Source organism: Homalodisca vitripennis, chromosome 1 (assembly GCF_021130785.1).
Source record: "Homalodisca vitripennis isolate AUS2020 chromosome 1, UT_GWSS_2.1, whole genome shotgun sequence".
In the NCBI taxonomy this organism is placed as follows: domain Eukaryota; kingdom Metazoa; phylum Arthropoda; class Insecta; order Hemiptera; family Cicadellidae; genus Homalodisca; species Homalodisca vitripennis.
In genome coordinates this window covers 97,461,803-97,473,578 of record NC_060207.1, presented here as the reverse complement: position 1 = coordinate 97,473,578, position 11,776 = coordinate 97,461,803, and the positions used below count along the sequence as shown (strand labels likewise).

The 11,776-nt window shown below is 31.0% G+C and overlaps 1 protein-coding gene across 1 annotated transcript; it reads left to right on the top strand.

The window, feature by feature from the left end:
- The first annotated feature begins 460 nt into the window (after positions 1–460).
- LOC124372649 (transcription factor AP-2-alpha-like) lies at positions 461–11,135 on the top strand. The gene is made up of 4 exons (XM_046831083.1): positions 461–569; positions 4,050–4,194; positions 4,324–4,495; positions 5,683–11,135. Exons 1-4 carry the CDS (start codon positions 461–463, stop codon positions 5,815–5,817), a joined length of 561 nt encoding a protein of 186 aa, XP_046687039.1. The 3' UTR covers positions 5,818–11,135.
- The last annotated feature ends 641 nt before the right edge of the window (positions 11,136–11,776 follow it).

Sequence of the window (11,776 nt, the reverse complement as noted above, 5' to 3'; positions counted from 1 at the left end):
AAACTATTCCTTGTTTGCTTGTAAATTTATCATCATACTGTTGGCAGTTGTGATTTCGCATGTTCTTGTCGGTTTGAACTGTCCGATGAATGCAGTTTAAGGGAGGCAGATAAATTTCATAAGACAAGTTTTAAAACTTCATCATTCTTTCATTGTGTCTGCTTCGACGCATGACTGAACTACTTGCTTGGAAGTTCTAAACATATATCTGTATGTTGCTTGGATCGAGGATGAAAGTTAATTAAGCCCATTATTGTAAATACTTTTATCGAATGATCTTTGCTTATGTCTATAACAAAGTATGTTATCAGCGCTACACAATGCTTAATGAAAAATGTACCGCAGAGTGGAAAGTCACGTTAAAGTTCGGATTCTGCGGATTAAGCACCTCCACAGCCGCCCAATGGTCTCAGAACCCCCGTAAAACAGTGTACCTATCTATACACGCTCGCTAATAAAAATGTATCGCAGAGTGGAAAGTCACGTTAAAGTTCTGATTCTGCGGATTGAGCACCTCCACAGCCGCCTAACGGACTCCGGACCCGCGTCAAACTGGTTTGTATCAGTCGGTAATTTAGAATGTAATTAATTTCTAAAACGATTCCGCCACAATTACAGGAGTTTCATCGAGTTTGATTCCTTTAACGAGGCTCCACGTCCGCCCTGAACTGCATCGTTGACGCCCAAATTATTTACTTAATATTCTCCCAGTCGAAGATTACGTTGTTTGTGGATGAATCGACTAACGGTGACTAGGCTCGCTTCCTGTGCCTGAATTATATGGCATTTACACCTACCGTGTGCTGAAGCTACATTTTGTATACAGGGGAGAAATAACATCAAACATCAATTACAAGGTTTGTCTATGAAGTCAATTATTAACAATGGCAAGAATCAAGTGTTTTGTTGCAACCACCAACCGATTAACCGTGCTACCCCATGCTCCGTTTTAAACTGTTAATGAATCAAATTAATAGTATCTAATAGCACGTTAGCAGAAAATTCTTAAGATTGGTGTTGTGCACAGCTCTGCAAATGCTAACCAAAATAGATTTCATTTGTCTTTAAAAAGGAAAAAATGAAATCCGCGTAGAATTCTAGGCTTTTTATTTAAGTTATTCGACTAGACAATTAGGCATTAGATTACTAATTCCCTTTACCTAGTATCAGAGCGACTGAAGCCTGGATGACATTTTTGATACTTTTTCATAATAACATTTTTTTTGTTCGGAATAAAATTAATAAGCTTTTCATAGCCTTGAAAAATAGTTTTGAAAATGAATAAATATAATACAACTATATTATATCTCTGTGTAAAGATTTTGAAAAGTTAAATTTGAAGTTTTAAGTAGTATAGAAGTTGGGAAAATGCGTAATAAGATAGTTAGTTGTATTTCCTGGAATCACATAGCCGTTAACGGACATCCAAGTATGAATATTTCTACGGTGAAATACACTTCTGAGGGGTTTAGAAGAGAGGCTCACGCTAGTAGAGTGCTTCAGAGATTAAAAATATACACGTTATGCACTTTAAATTGAGTATTATTGTACTAACTTGTATAACAACTTTGTTTTCTAATCAATGTTATATCATTGAAATTTTTTTTATACCAGCCTAATTTATGTTTAATTTTTTTATAGTAGTTTTATGGATAAGTTATTAGTTATTAACACAGTTAACTGCTATAAGATAAGCTATTTATACTCGGGTACAACACAGAATAAACTTAGAACACAATTTGAATACGCCTAAGTGAGTACGATAGTGAAATCATCAAAAGAAACCAGTACTTTACAACAACCCGGTAAACGGTAGGTTGATTTAATAACTATGATTTATAAAATGTGATGTTAAATTGGAGTTGTTAATTGGATTTCTTGAATAATATTTGAGAATGTAGTAGCTTACATTTTTAGTATAAACATTTTAAGAGACATTCATATAACTTGTTATAATTGTAAATGTGATTCATGAATTAAATTAAACAGGAATAAAAATTGTACAATTCGTAACTTCTTGGAAACTTATTCTAAGCTTGAGCACTGAAGGAGGAGGCAATTACGATACTTAGATATAAACACATGAGGTACCCTCTATATCTACACTTCCTGTACAGATAACTGCTAGCATCGCTCAGTCACACGTATAGACTATGGCTGATTCTAACCGATACTGTATGTTGCACAAGCACAAGACGGCCGGCTATTGTGGTGGACAATGGATTCGGTAGCGCTTTGTACGCATTGTCTTGGCGCCACCTCAATCGGCGGACTTATTAAAAAAATCTAAACAACCGCTGATTAATTTACAACCACAAATAATAGGATTCGTGATAAAAAGAGAAGCTGGAGAAAATGAATTGAAATGGTATTTTGATTACATTCTCATTGTTGTCGAGCGCTTGTTTTGTTTTTAATTACGCCGGTAGATTATATGTAGACCGGTCACTGTTGTGCCTCATGTCAGTTGTGGCTGAAAGTCCCTTCGATAAGTTAGTCAACAGTGATTCATATCCTAAGTTAGTCAACGATGATTCATATCCTACTCGGTGAAGTAAAATCAGTAGAGGCTGAGAGCCTTTGCGGCGAGTTAGTCAATAATTGTTGATATCATACTATATAAGGTGAAGACAGTACTGTAATGACTGAGAAGCTTTGCAGCAAATTAGTCAACTAATGGTTGACATCATAATTCGTGATGTGATTTCAGTAAAGGCTGAGGGCCTTTGTGGAAATGTTAAGACAGTAGTGGCTGAGAGGCTTTTTAGAATGGTTGTCAGTAGTGGCTGAGAGGCTTTGTGGAAAGGTTAAGTTTGTAGTGGCTGAGAGTCTTTGCAGCAAGTTAGTCAATAATGATTGATATCATAGTTCGTGAGGTATTGTCAGTAATGGCTGAAGAAAGTCAATCAATAGCTGTTGATATCATACTTTATGAGGTGAACACAGTAGTGGCTGAGAGACTTTGCTGACAGTTTTTTGGTGAATTTATCAAAAGTGTTTGACATCCTACTTGGTAAGGTAAAGTTAGTAGTGGCTGATAGACTTTACGGAAATATAAAATAGTCAGTCAATGGTACTTAACAACCTACTTACTTGGCGAGCTGGTCAGTAATGATTGAAAGACATTTTTGTTTTTGGAAATATTCAACAGTGTTTTATATCCTACTAGGAAAGTAAAATCAGAATTGTTTTCTATACTGAATCCTTGTTGTGGGTAATACAAGTTACTATCCCTCAATTTGGATGCCATTTTAAACAGCCAATACTAGTAGCCTAGTAATGAGACATGAGTAAATGAAACTAATTCAGATTGTCAGAAGTGGCTCTTAACATAAAAGCCAAAATGGTCAGTATTTCTTTATAGTAAAATGTAAAAATATTACTCAGTATTGACTGGTAACTTATTATTAATAATTACCCTAACTGTCAGTGCATTTACATATAATAATAATAATACTTTATTTTCTACCAATTACAAACAAATACAAAACAATTTACATTCTTTGGAAATACACTGACCAAAAACCAGTAGCTGGTCAGCGTAACGAAAACAAAACAATTTACAAAAATAAAATGAAATGAGTCCTTTCCTAATAAAATAAAAACAATATTCCAACCAACAAGCTGCTCTCCATGACGTCTGCATCTGACTAAAACGTCCAGAGGCATATAATGAAAAACAGTACATATATATACACACATACATACAGTATACATAAATATACAATACAATAGACAAAGTTGCCATTAACCTATATTCACAATAAATCTGGTATCTTACAGCTTTTCGTTATAAGAGTAAGATTTGTTTGAAAAATCTTGTACTTATCACGGAAAATCCATTAAAAAAAGTACATTAAATCCATTGGTAAATTAAAGTTAAATTAAGTTAAATTTTTAAGTTTTGTATTCAATCAAATCCAACAATATATAATATAGAAAATATTTTATTGCAGGAGTTTTGGGCTCACTACATTTAGTGGTATATGTGTTCATAACTGTCTAAATCTCTTTTAAAATTTGAGACTTCAAAGTATTTTTTTTTCCAGGAGAGGCAATTCACCTGGCACGGGATTTTGGATATGTCTGTGAGACAGAGTTTCCTGCGCGCCAAGTAGCTGAGTACCTGAGTAGACAACATACGTCAGACCCCACCGAATCCTACAGGCGAAAGGAGCTCATCCACGCCACCAAGTAAGTTTTCATACTCTTAAATACTCGTACATATTTCAGGTGCAATATTTGTAATAATAAATTTATCCCTGTAAAATATTATTTATATAGAGAAAAATAATGTTTTCTCATCTATTACTTTGTTTACAGGCAAGTGACCAAGGAACTGATGGACCTATTGAACCAGGATAGGTCCCCATTGTGCAATACCCGGCCTCAACACATCCTGGAGCCTAGTATCCAGCGACATCTTACCCACTTCTCCCTCATATCACATGGGTTTGGCAGCCCAGCCATCGTTGCAGCCCTCACTGCCATACAGGTGATTATAACCCTTAGATAATTTGGAGGAAGGAGTGGAGAGAAAGTCAAATATCTCAGACTAAATTGAGATCTGTGTGTAATGACCTCATATAAAACTTTAAAATACCAGATATCACTTTAAATTTTCAATGTTAGTGATCAAGTGGATAATGGGAATACACTACATAAAACCGTGATTGTTTATCATTATAAATATTTTGTTCTAAATGGAAGAATCATATGATTTAAGTTTAATAACTGCAGACTGTGATTATTTAAAAAATATTATTAAATTATTTTTTGGATTTGAATAAGTTATAGGATTTATGAATTGTGAATGACCAATATTTATACAGCATTATGTAACAAGAATTGTGCAATAATGATAATTATTTATTTGCAAAGTTAATCATATTAACAAGTTGTAATATATACAACTTCTCCAGACATAGTTGAGGATGACTGTGGTGACCCATCAATCAATGTATCACATTATTGTAAACTATCCCTAGTACTGAAATAAATGATTAACCTAAATATTATGTCCGGCACCTGATGATTCAAGGATCTAGAGTAGGTATAATGGGAACATGTGGATTCTTTGTTCCTAGCATATCAAACTAAGTTTTTTGTGCACGAAATGCCTTGGCAGTCCTTCCTCAATTCAGTATATATATTTGAATCTAGGAGTTACATTGTTGTTGGTTACGACATCTAAGTTATGGATTCTGAAACGTAATTAGATTGAGGTACTCATCGTTCAGTGTTGCATGAAATTTTGAAACTTGGATGGATGTCTACAGAGTAGGCGATTTGAGAACATATACACACTCCTATGTAAAGAAACCTAAAAATTAAAAAGCAGTATTTAGGTGAAATCCTTATCCAAAAATTCAGTTCTAACATATTTTACTCATAAGATTTACACTATTAAGACTTTGTAATTCGGAACTGTTTAACTTATTTGTACCTTAAAGGTGCTTTCTTTAAGAATAAACTTCACACAATACATAAAATAACTTTAATAAAAGTGCTATTTAAATAATAACTAATGTATAGTAAGCAACTTATATATTTATTTTAATCTCTATACTACACCTAGCAATGGCAAAATCTGTGCCATTGATGAAGGCATCTGGATAGTAATAATCGTCTACTCTCAAAGGGTTAAATTTTAAATATTTCTGTTATTCTTTACTATTCCAGAACTTCCTGTCTGAGTCACTGAAGCACCTGGAGAAGATGTATCCATCGGGGAACAGTCTCTCGGTGAGCTCGTCACAGAGTGGTGTCTTGTCTGATACGAAGCCCAAAGACTTAGGGAATGAGCTGAAGAAGTGAGGATGGTTCCGGCGGGGCTTGGAGGCCCCCCCTACGACCCCTCTGCCATCCCACACCCCCATTACGGCCATCCGCCACTCCTGGCCGTACAACTAGTGCCATAAGGGATGTTATCGTAATCGTAGCAATCAAAATAGTCTTCCAAAGTCAGCGGGAGTCGGTCGAAATCGACGACGTCACAGATTGGAAATCCGCTTTCGTCATAAATTATCTCATCGTGTAGTTCTTGTTTCTGTGTCAATAATGTGCTCTCTCATTTAATAATTGCATTTTTAGACGTTTATCCGTTTCCTTTCTACCACATCGATTTTTCACTTACTTTCCTCAAGATGTTTTTGTGAAAATTGTGTTTAATTAAAAATTTCACAACCTGACTAATAAAGGTGTGCCATATAAGTTTTAAATATTTTATTATGGATTTAGAAGTTTGGGCTTATACTGGATAGTTCGGGAAGGATCTTTGTGACAGAGTGTAGAGCTAAGCTGTTTCAAAAACCCACCTAATACCAAATTACATGTGGGTATATAAATAATGAAACACATAATAACTTAGTACAAATAACTGATCTTCGTTTAAAGAGCTCTAATTTTTGCTTGTTATTATGGAACAAAATCTTTTCCATTCAAATGCAAATGTGTGACATGGAACAAAGATTAATTTACTGTATTTAAGCTCACTAATTTAAGATGAATTGTTACAAATCATAAATAAAAACTAACAAAACTGGAATTTTACATTCCTTCTGTGAAATTAGATTACCTGTAAGGTAATGAAATGTTACTGTATTTAAATCTATACAGAGTCAAAAATTACTGTAGATTAAGTACAGTATTGTATGCATTTAATATATGACTATATTAGTCATTGTGTAAGGTTTGCCCACTTAAATACTCGATAAATACTCAAGGACTTTTCCTACTATTTGTATGTATTGTATGTATATTATATCTGTGCCAACCATGTACAAAGTATCAAATTGTAAAAACATGACTTCATTTTAGGTAAGTGTTTAGTGTGAATTATAGATTTTAATAGAAATGTAATATATTATTATATTGGTTTGTTGTGTAGTGGATTTTCTCTTGTAATAAAAATTATTTCATCGTTTCATTTGTAGCATATTTTTCAAGTTGCTAAATTCTGTGTGATTGCTAATTTTTAAATATTAAATCAATCGACAAATTCAATAGTTGTATTTCCACACTTTAAATTGGTTATAAAAAAAAAAACTTCTTTAATTCTAATTTTGGTTGACTCTTCAAAACTATGACACATTGAAGAAAATCAACACTTTCATCAGTATCCATCTCCCAATTATTTCTAATTTCAAAAATATCCTATATAATTGTGTTACTTGTTATAGTTAACTAATTACTAATTAAGTCAATTACATTTCTTTGAACATACTTCAACAAAGATTTGAAGACATTTCAGAAGCACTATTGTGCGTAAAAAAACAACAGTTATTTTTATACATTTTTAAAAATTCAATTGTCTTTAAAGTCTTATTTATGTCTGAACCTTAAATGCTAAATTAATAAACTTTTCTGAGAAAATATTATTTGCTAAAAATTACCCTTATTATTTATTATTATCTTTTATTATTATTTATATAAAAAGACAAAATAAGCATATCTTTTGTAATTGTACCATCTAAAAGAGTTTTTGTTAACTTTACCACACACTGGTTTCAACTATATAATTTGTTTATTAATCATTCTCTAAGAAACAGGATATTTTTTAGAAAGTTGAAATTCAGTAAGTATATTTGTTTATGTATTTAGGAATAACTTTCAACACAACATCAGTGTTATTTCTAAGCATGTATAAACAAAATTGTATTTATGTTTATTTCGGCTTACTATTTTACACATATAGTATCTAGTGAGATATTTATCAAAATAGAAGGAAACATTTGAGGGCTGTGTTAAAAAGATTGCAAATTGATTAAAGTGTAAGATTTAAAAACAATTTAATTTTTTAGATGTATAATATATAATAATTTCCACTTTGACTAATTTCTATTTGCTTTGTGAAAACTTAAAACTTGAGTTTATTTTTATAAATATGATTTATCATATTTATGGTGTAATATTTAACCTAAAAATATGGGTTTACGATACCATCAAATAATTTATGAATGCTCTAAAGTAAAACAAAGTTTCATTGAAGCCAATATCTCAGAGACAGTCTTATAAAAACATCTTGTATTTATGCAATTAATAGTCTTTCCGGCTCAGTTGGAAGAAGTGGGTAGATTTTGTGACAACTGATATATTATTAATTTTTTCTCATGGGATTTACATGTACTCTATATCTCAAAAATGTATTGTGATACACAAAAATAGCCCATAACAAAATTGTTATAAGCATTACAGAATCGTTTTATTTTTTTCTCTAGGATCATAAATAACAGAGAATTTATGTCTCTTTGAATTTGTGTCCCATTTGTTAGAAAGGTTAAAAAAACAGAAACCATTTTTAATAGTTATGACAAACTTAAATTGTAGTTGTAATACTATGTTTCTCTATAATAAAAAAGGTATTCAGATAACATTGAATTTTGCATGAATAATATTTAATTGGTTACTTCCTCTATAATACATAAAGAATAATTTTGTGGTTTAAAATTACATTTTGGTTTGCAACGGATTTTCTACTCTATTTTAGGCTCTCTTGAGCCAAAATAGTTTTAAGTTGAAAAATAGATAGCCATAAGGGTACGTGATAAGTCATTGAATAGATTTTTCCAAAATGCTAAACAGCTACAGTTACTGAACAATAAACAATAATTGTTTTGTTTATGAAAATGTAGTTTTTTTACCTAAAATAAAAATTTATATTTCTAATTATCTGAATTTTTGGTTTGATTGAATTGTTATTTCTTACAATCCATTATATTCTTAAAAATTAGACAAACAACAAATCTCTCTAAAAATAGTCATTCTAAAATGTAAAAACATGAAACTTTTGTACCGTTTAAATCAAATTGATAACTTGATCTAATTCAGCCTTTAAGTGTATTTTGTTACATCTCTAGAAAAATTTTTGAAATAGTTTTTTTATTTATAATTATTTAAACCCAATATATTGATTTATATATAAAAACTATGTATTTTCCCCTATGTGCTTTTAATTGGTTTTAACCATTTTTACAACTGTCGCCAATTTATAGCCTATTTAATGTTTTGAAATGGAATTCACTACGTAGAAATAATTTTTGTAATCATATTTAATTTCAACTCCATAAGAAAACAGTTTAAAAGCCTAGGAGGACATACGTCCCTACCTAGATCTTTTGGAAATCTTTGGTAACAAGGACATGGCAAAGCAGAAGCATACCTTTAGGGTGGGAGGGGGAGAGTGTGCAAGTTAATATGGGGGTTAATCTCCTCCAAACATCTGTAGACCTTATCAGTATTTTCAATCAGATAAACAAAACCCTGTCAAAATTGTAACAATACATTAACACACATATCTACACATACATATTAATATTTTGTATACCTTAAATTATCCTCACCCCTCCTCAAAATTAATTCCTGGGTATGCTGCTGTGCAAACTACAATGTTTTCAGTATGTGTATGTGAAAAGAGAAAGTTTATATTGTATCTTGCCATTTATCTAGTTATCTGTAAAATCTTTGTTTGTTTCATAAACAGTTTAAGTTTTTAATCTAAACTTCTTTGCACTATATTGAGTTTAGTAATCTGTAAGATTTGTAAGATCTAAATTCCATGACTTTTTAAGTGCTAGATTGATTTTATATGGTTGTGTTTTATTATTATAAGTATTACTAAGGTTTGATTATAGACCCGCTCAGTTAACTAATATTTTGAAAGATACTTTTGCAGTGCTTTGTCATTTCATTGTTAAAATATTTTCAGCAATAGTTTAAAATGCTATTTTAGGACAGTTTTTATTCAAATTTTTAAAAGTTGTTTAAGTTTTACGTTAAAAAAAATCATAGTTGCAAGATAAGTAACACAATGCCCATATAGAAGATAAAGAGTTCTCACTAGAATACATTTGCTTTGTTTTTAACATTGTTTAAAGATATTTTTTGACTTCTAATATGAAGTTGCCCTTTCTAACAAACAACCACTCACATCATTTTTACTCATAATATTTACAATACTACAAAGATCCTTGTTGTATTATAATAAAAATCATTCAGATCTAGAAACCTGCACAAATCAGCCTTTGGACATGACTCTGTTGACATTGTCATTATAATATGTGCTGTTTTACGTTAATATATCAAGGACAACATTTCTAGAATGTTTGGTTATTAATAATTAAGTATGAAATTAGTTCTTTAATGGTTTCAAAATGTATTTCTAGAAGCCCTGGAGAATGCAGTCTGACATTTAAAATAATGTTTTACATGGTTATATCAATTAAAATCTTGTATTCAGAATTTGTATTCAATTAAAATGTATGTATGTATGTAAACAATGCTATAGATAACTGTACAATGGAAGTAATTAAGTACAATTTTTAAAAGTTTTGCTTTAAATTATAGTATTTGAAAAAGGAATCAAATAATTTTTATTTTGTTGTTAACAATTCCATACACCTGAATAGTTATATGTACTGGAGTCATGCTAAAAGAGAATAACTTGTTGCTAATAAAAAAGAAAGAGAGCAATGAATATATGGCTTTCAGTTTTTTTTTTATAAAAAACTTAGTTTATTATTTTTTATTTGTCAAACTAACAAATTTATGCTCTCAATCTAGTTCAGAATTGACATAAACAAATTTTCTTGACAATAAAGTTTAGATTATTAATAGTAGAATGTGCAGAAAGTATGTTTTACATAATATCTCTAATTCTAAATCTAAATAATAATTACGATGAATTACAATAACATTTGAAGCAAGATTTATGTACCTAGTGAAAAGATGAAAGCTGAAATAATTTAAGTACCGTAATGAAATGTTGTAAGAGTTCTATTACATTATTATAAAATTTACATTATTCATTTAATAATATCTGTAAACAAAACTGAGCGTGTTGTATACTCAGAAGGTTGTCTCATGAATATTTTTTTTTATACTGGGTGTAAATATATATTTGTATAATTTTACCATATCTGGTTAACGTCTTGCCATTCGTTCACGCTTGTACATTAATTGTGATATCTCAGTTTGTATTGTATTATTGTTATGTTACTTGAATGCTCAATCCAGTCCATGTTGTTACTGTTCGTTTAATGGGAGATTATAAATAATGTAGCAAAAATTGCCTTTTTTCTGTACCTCATCATTCATTTCTGTCATCTTTTAGTGTAAATAAAATGAATTACAAGGAATGTGTTGTTTGAAAGTTCACCCCTAGCTACTTTTGAGCTTTTGTTTGTTTTTGGGCAGATTTTGTAAGACTATCGACCCTCAGGCCATCCTCTGTTAATAATGTCTATGCACACAAAAAGGACCTTTACTATAGCCTAAGAGTAAGGTTGTAGCTCTACTAAAAGGTAAAAAAGTAAAGTAAGGCGAAGTTAGGGCTAAGAAGCCCTCTCTAACACTTAAGCTGGGAACCAATTGGTTAAAGATGACTTCCGAACCACCACCAATGGCTGGAAAAAGGATATGGGTTCAATTCCCAGGGAGGTCAATAAAAAGTTCTGAATGGGTTTTCGTCTTCCCCTTAAAAAAACAAAATGATCAATTAAAATGCCATAGAAATAAACCTCCTAAAAAGGAACACGTTTTGTGATTGTGTGTTCTCTTTTTCCTTTTGAGTAGTGTAATGGTGCTATACATGCACTGAATTTGATTTGACTTTTAGAGATTTGATTTACGGGAACGATATTACTTTGAAAACAATATTTGAAATATTATTGTATCAAAATATGTTAAAAGAGGTAAAGCTTTTAATTTAGGCTTGGCTCAAAAATGTCTGATGTAAATTTAGACTTTAATACAGTAATAATAATTATGAATTCCAATA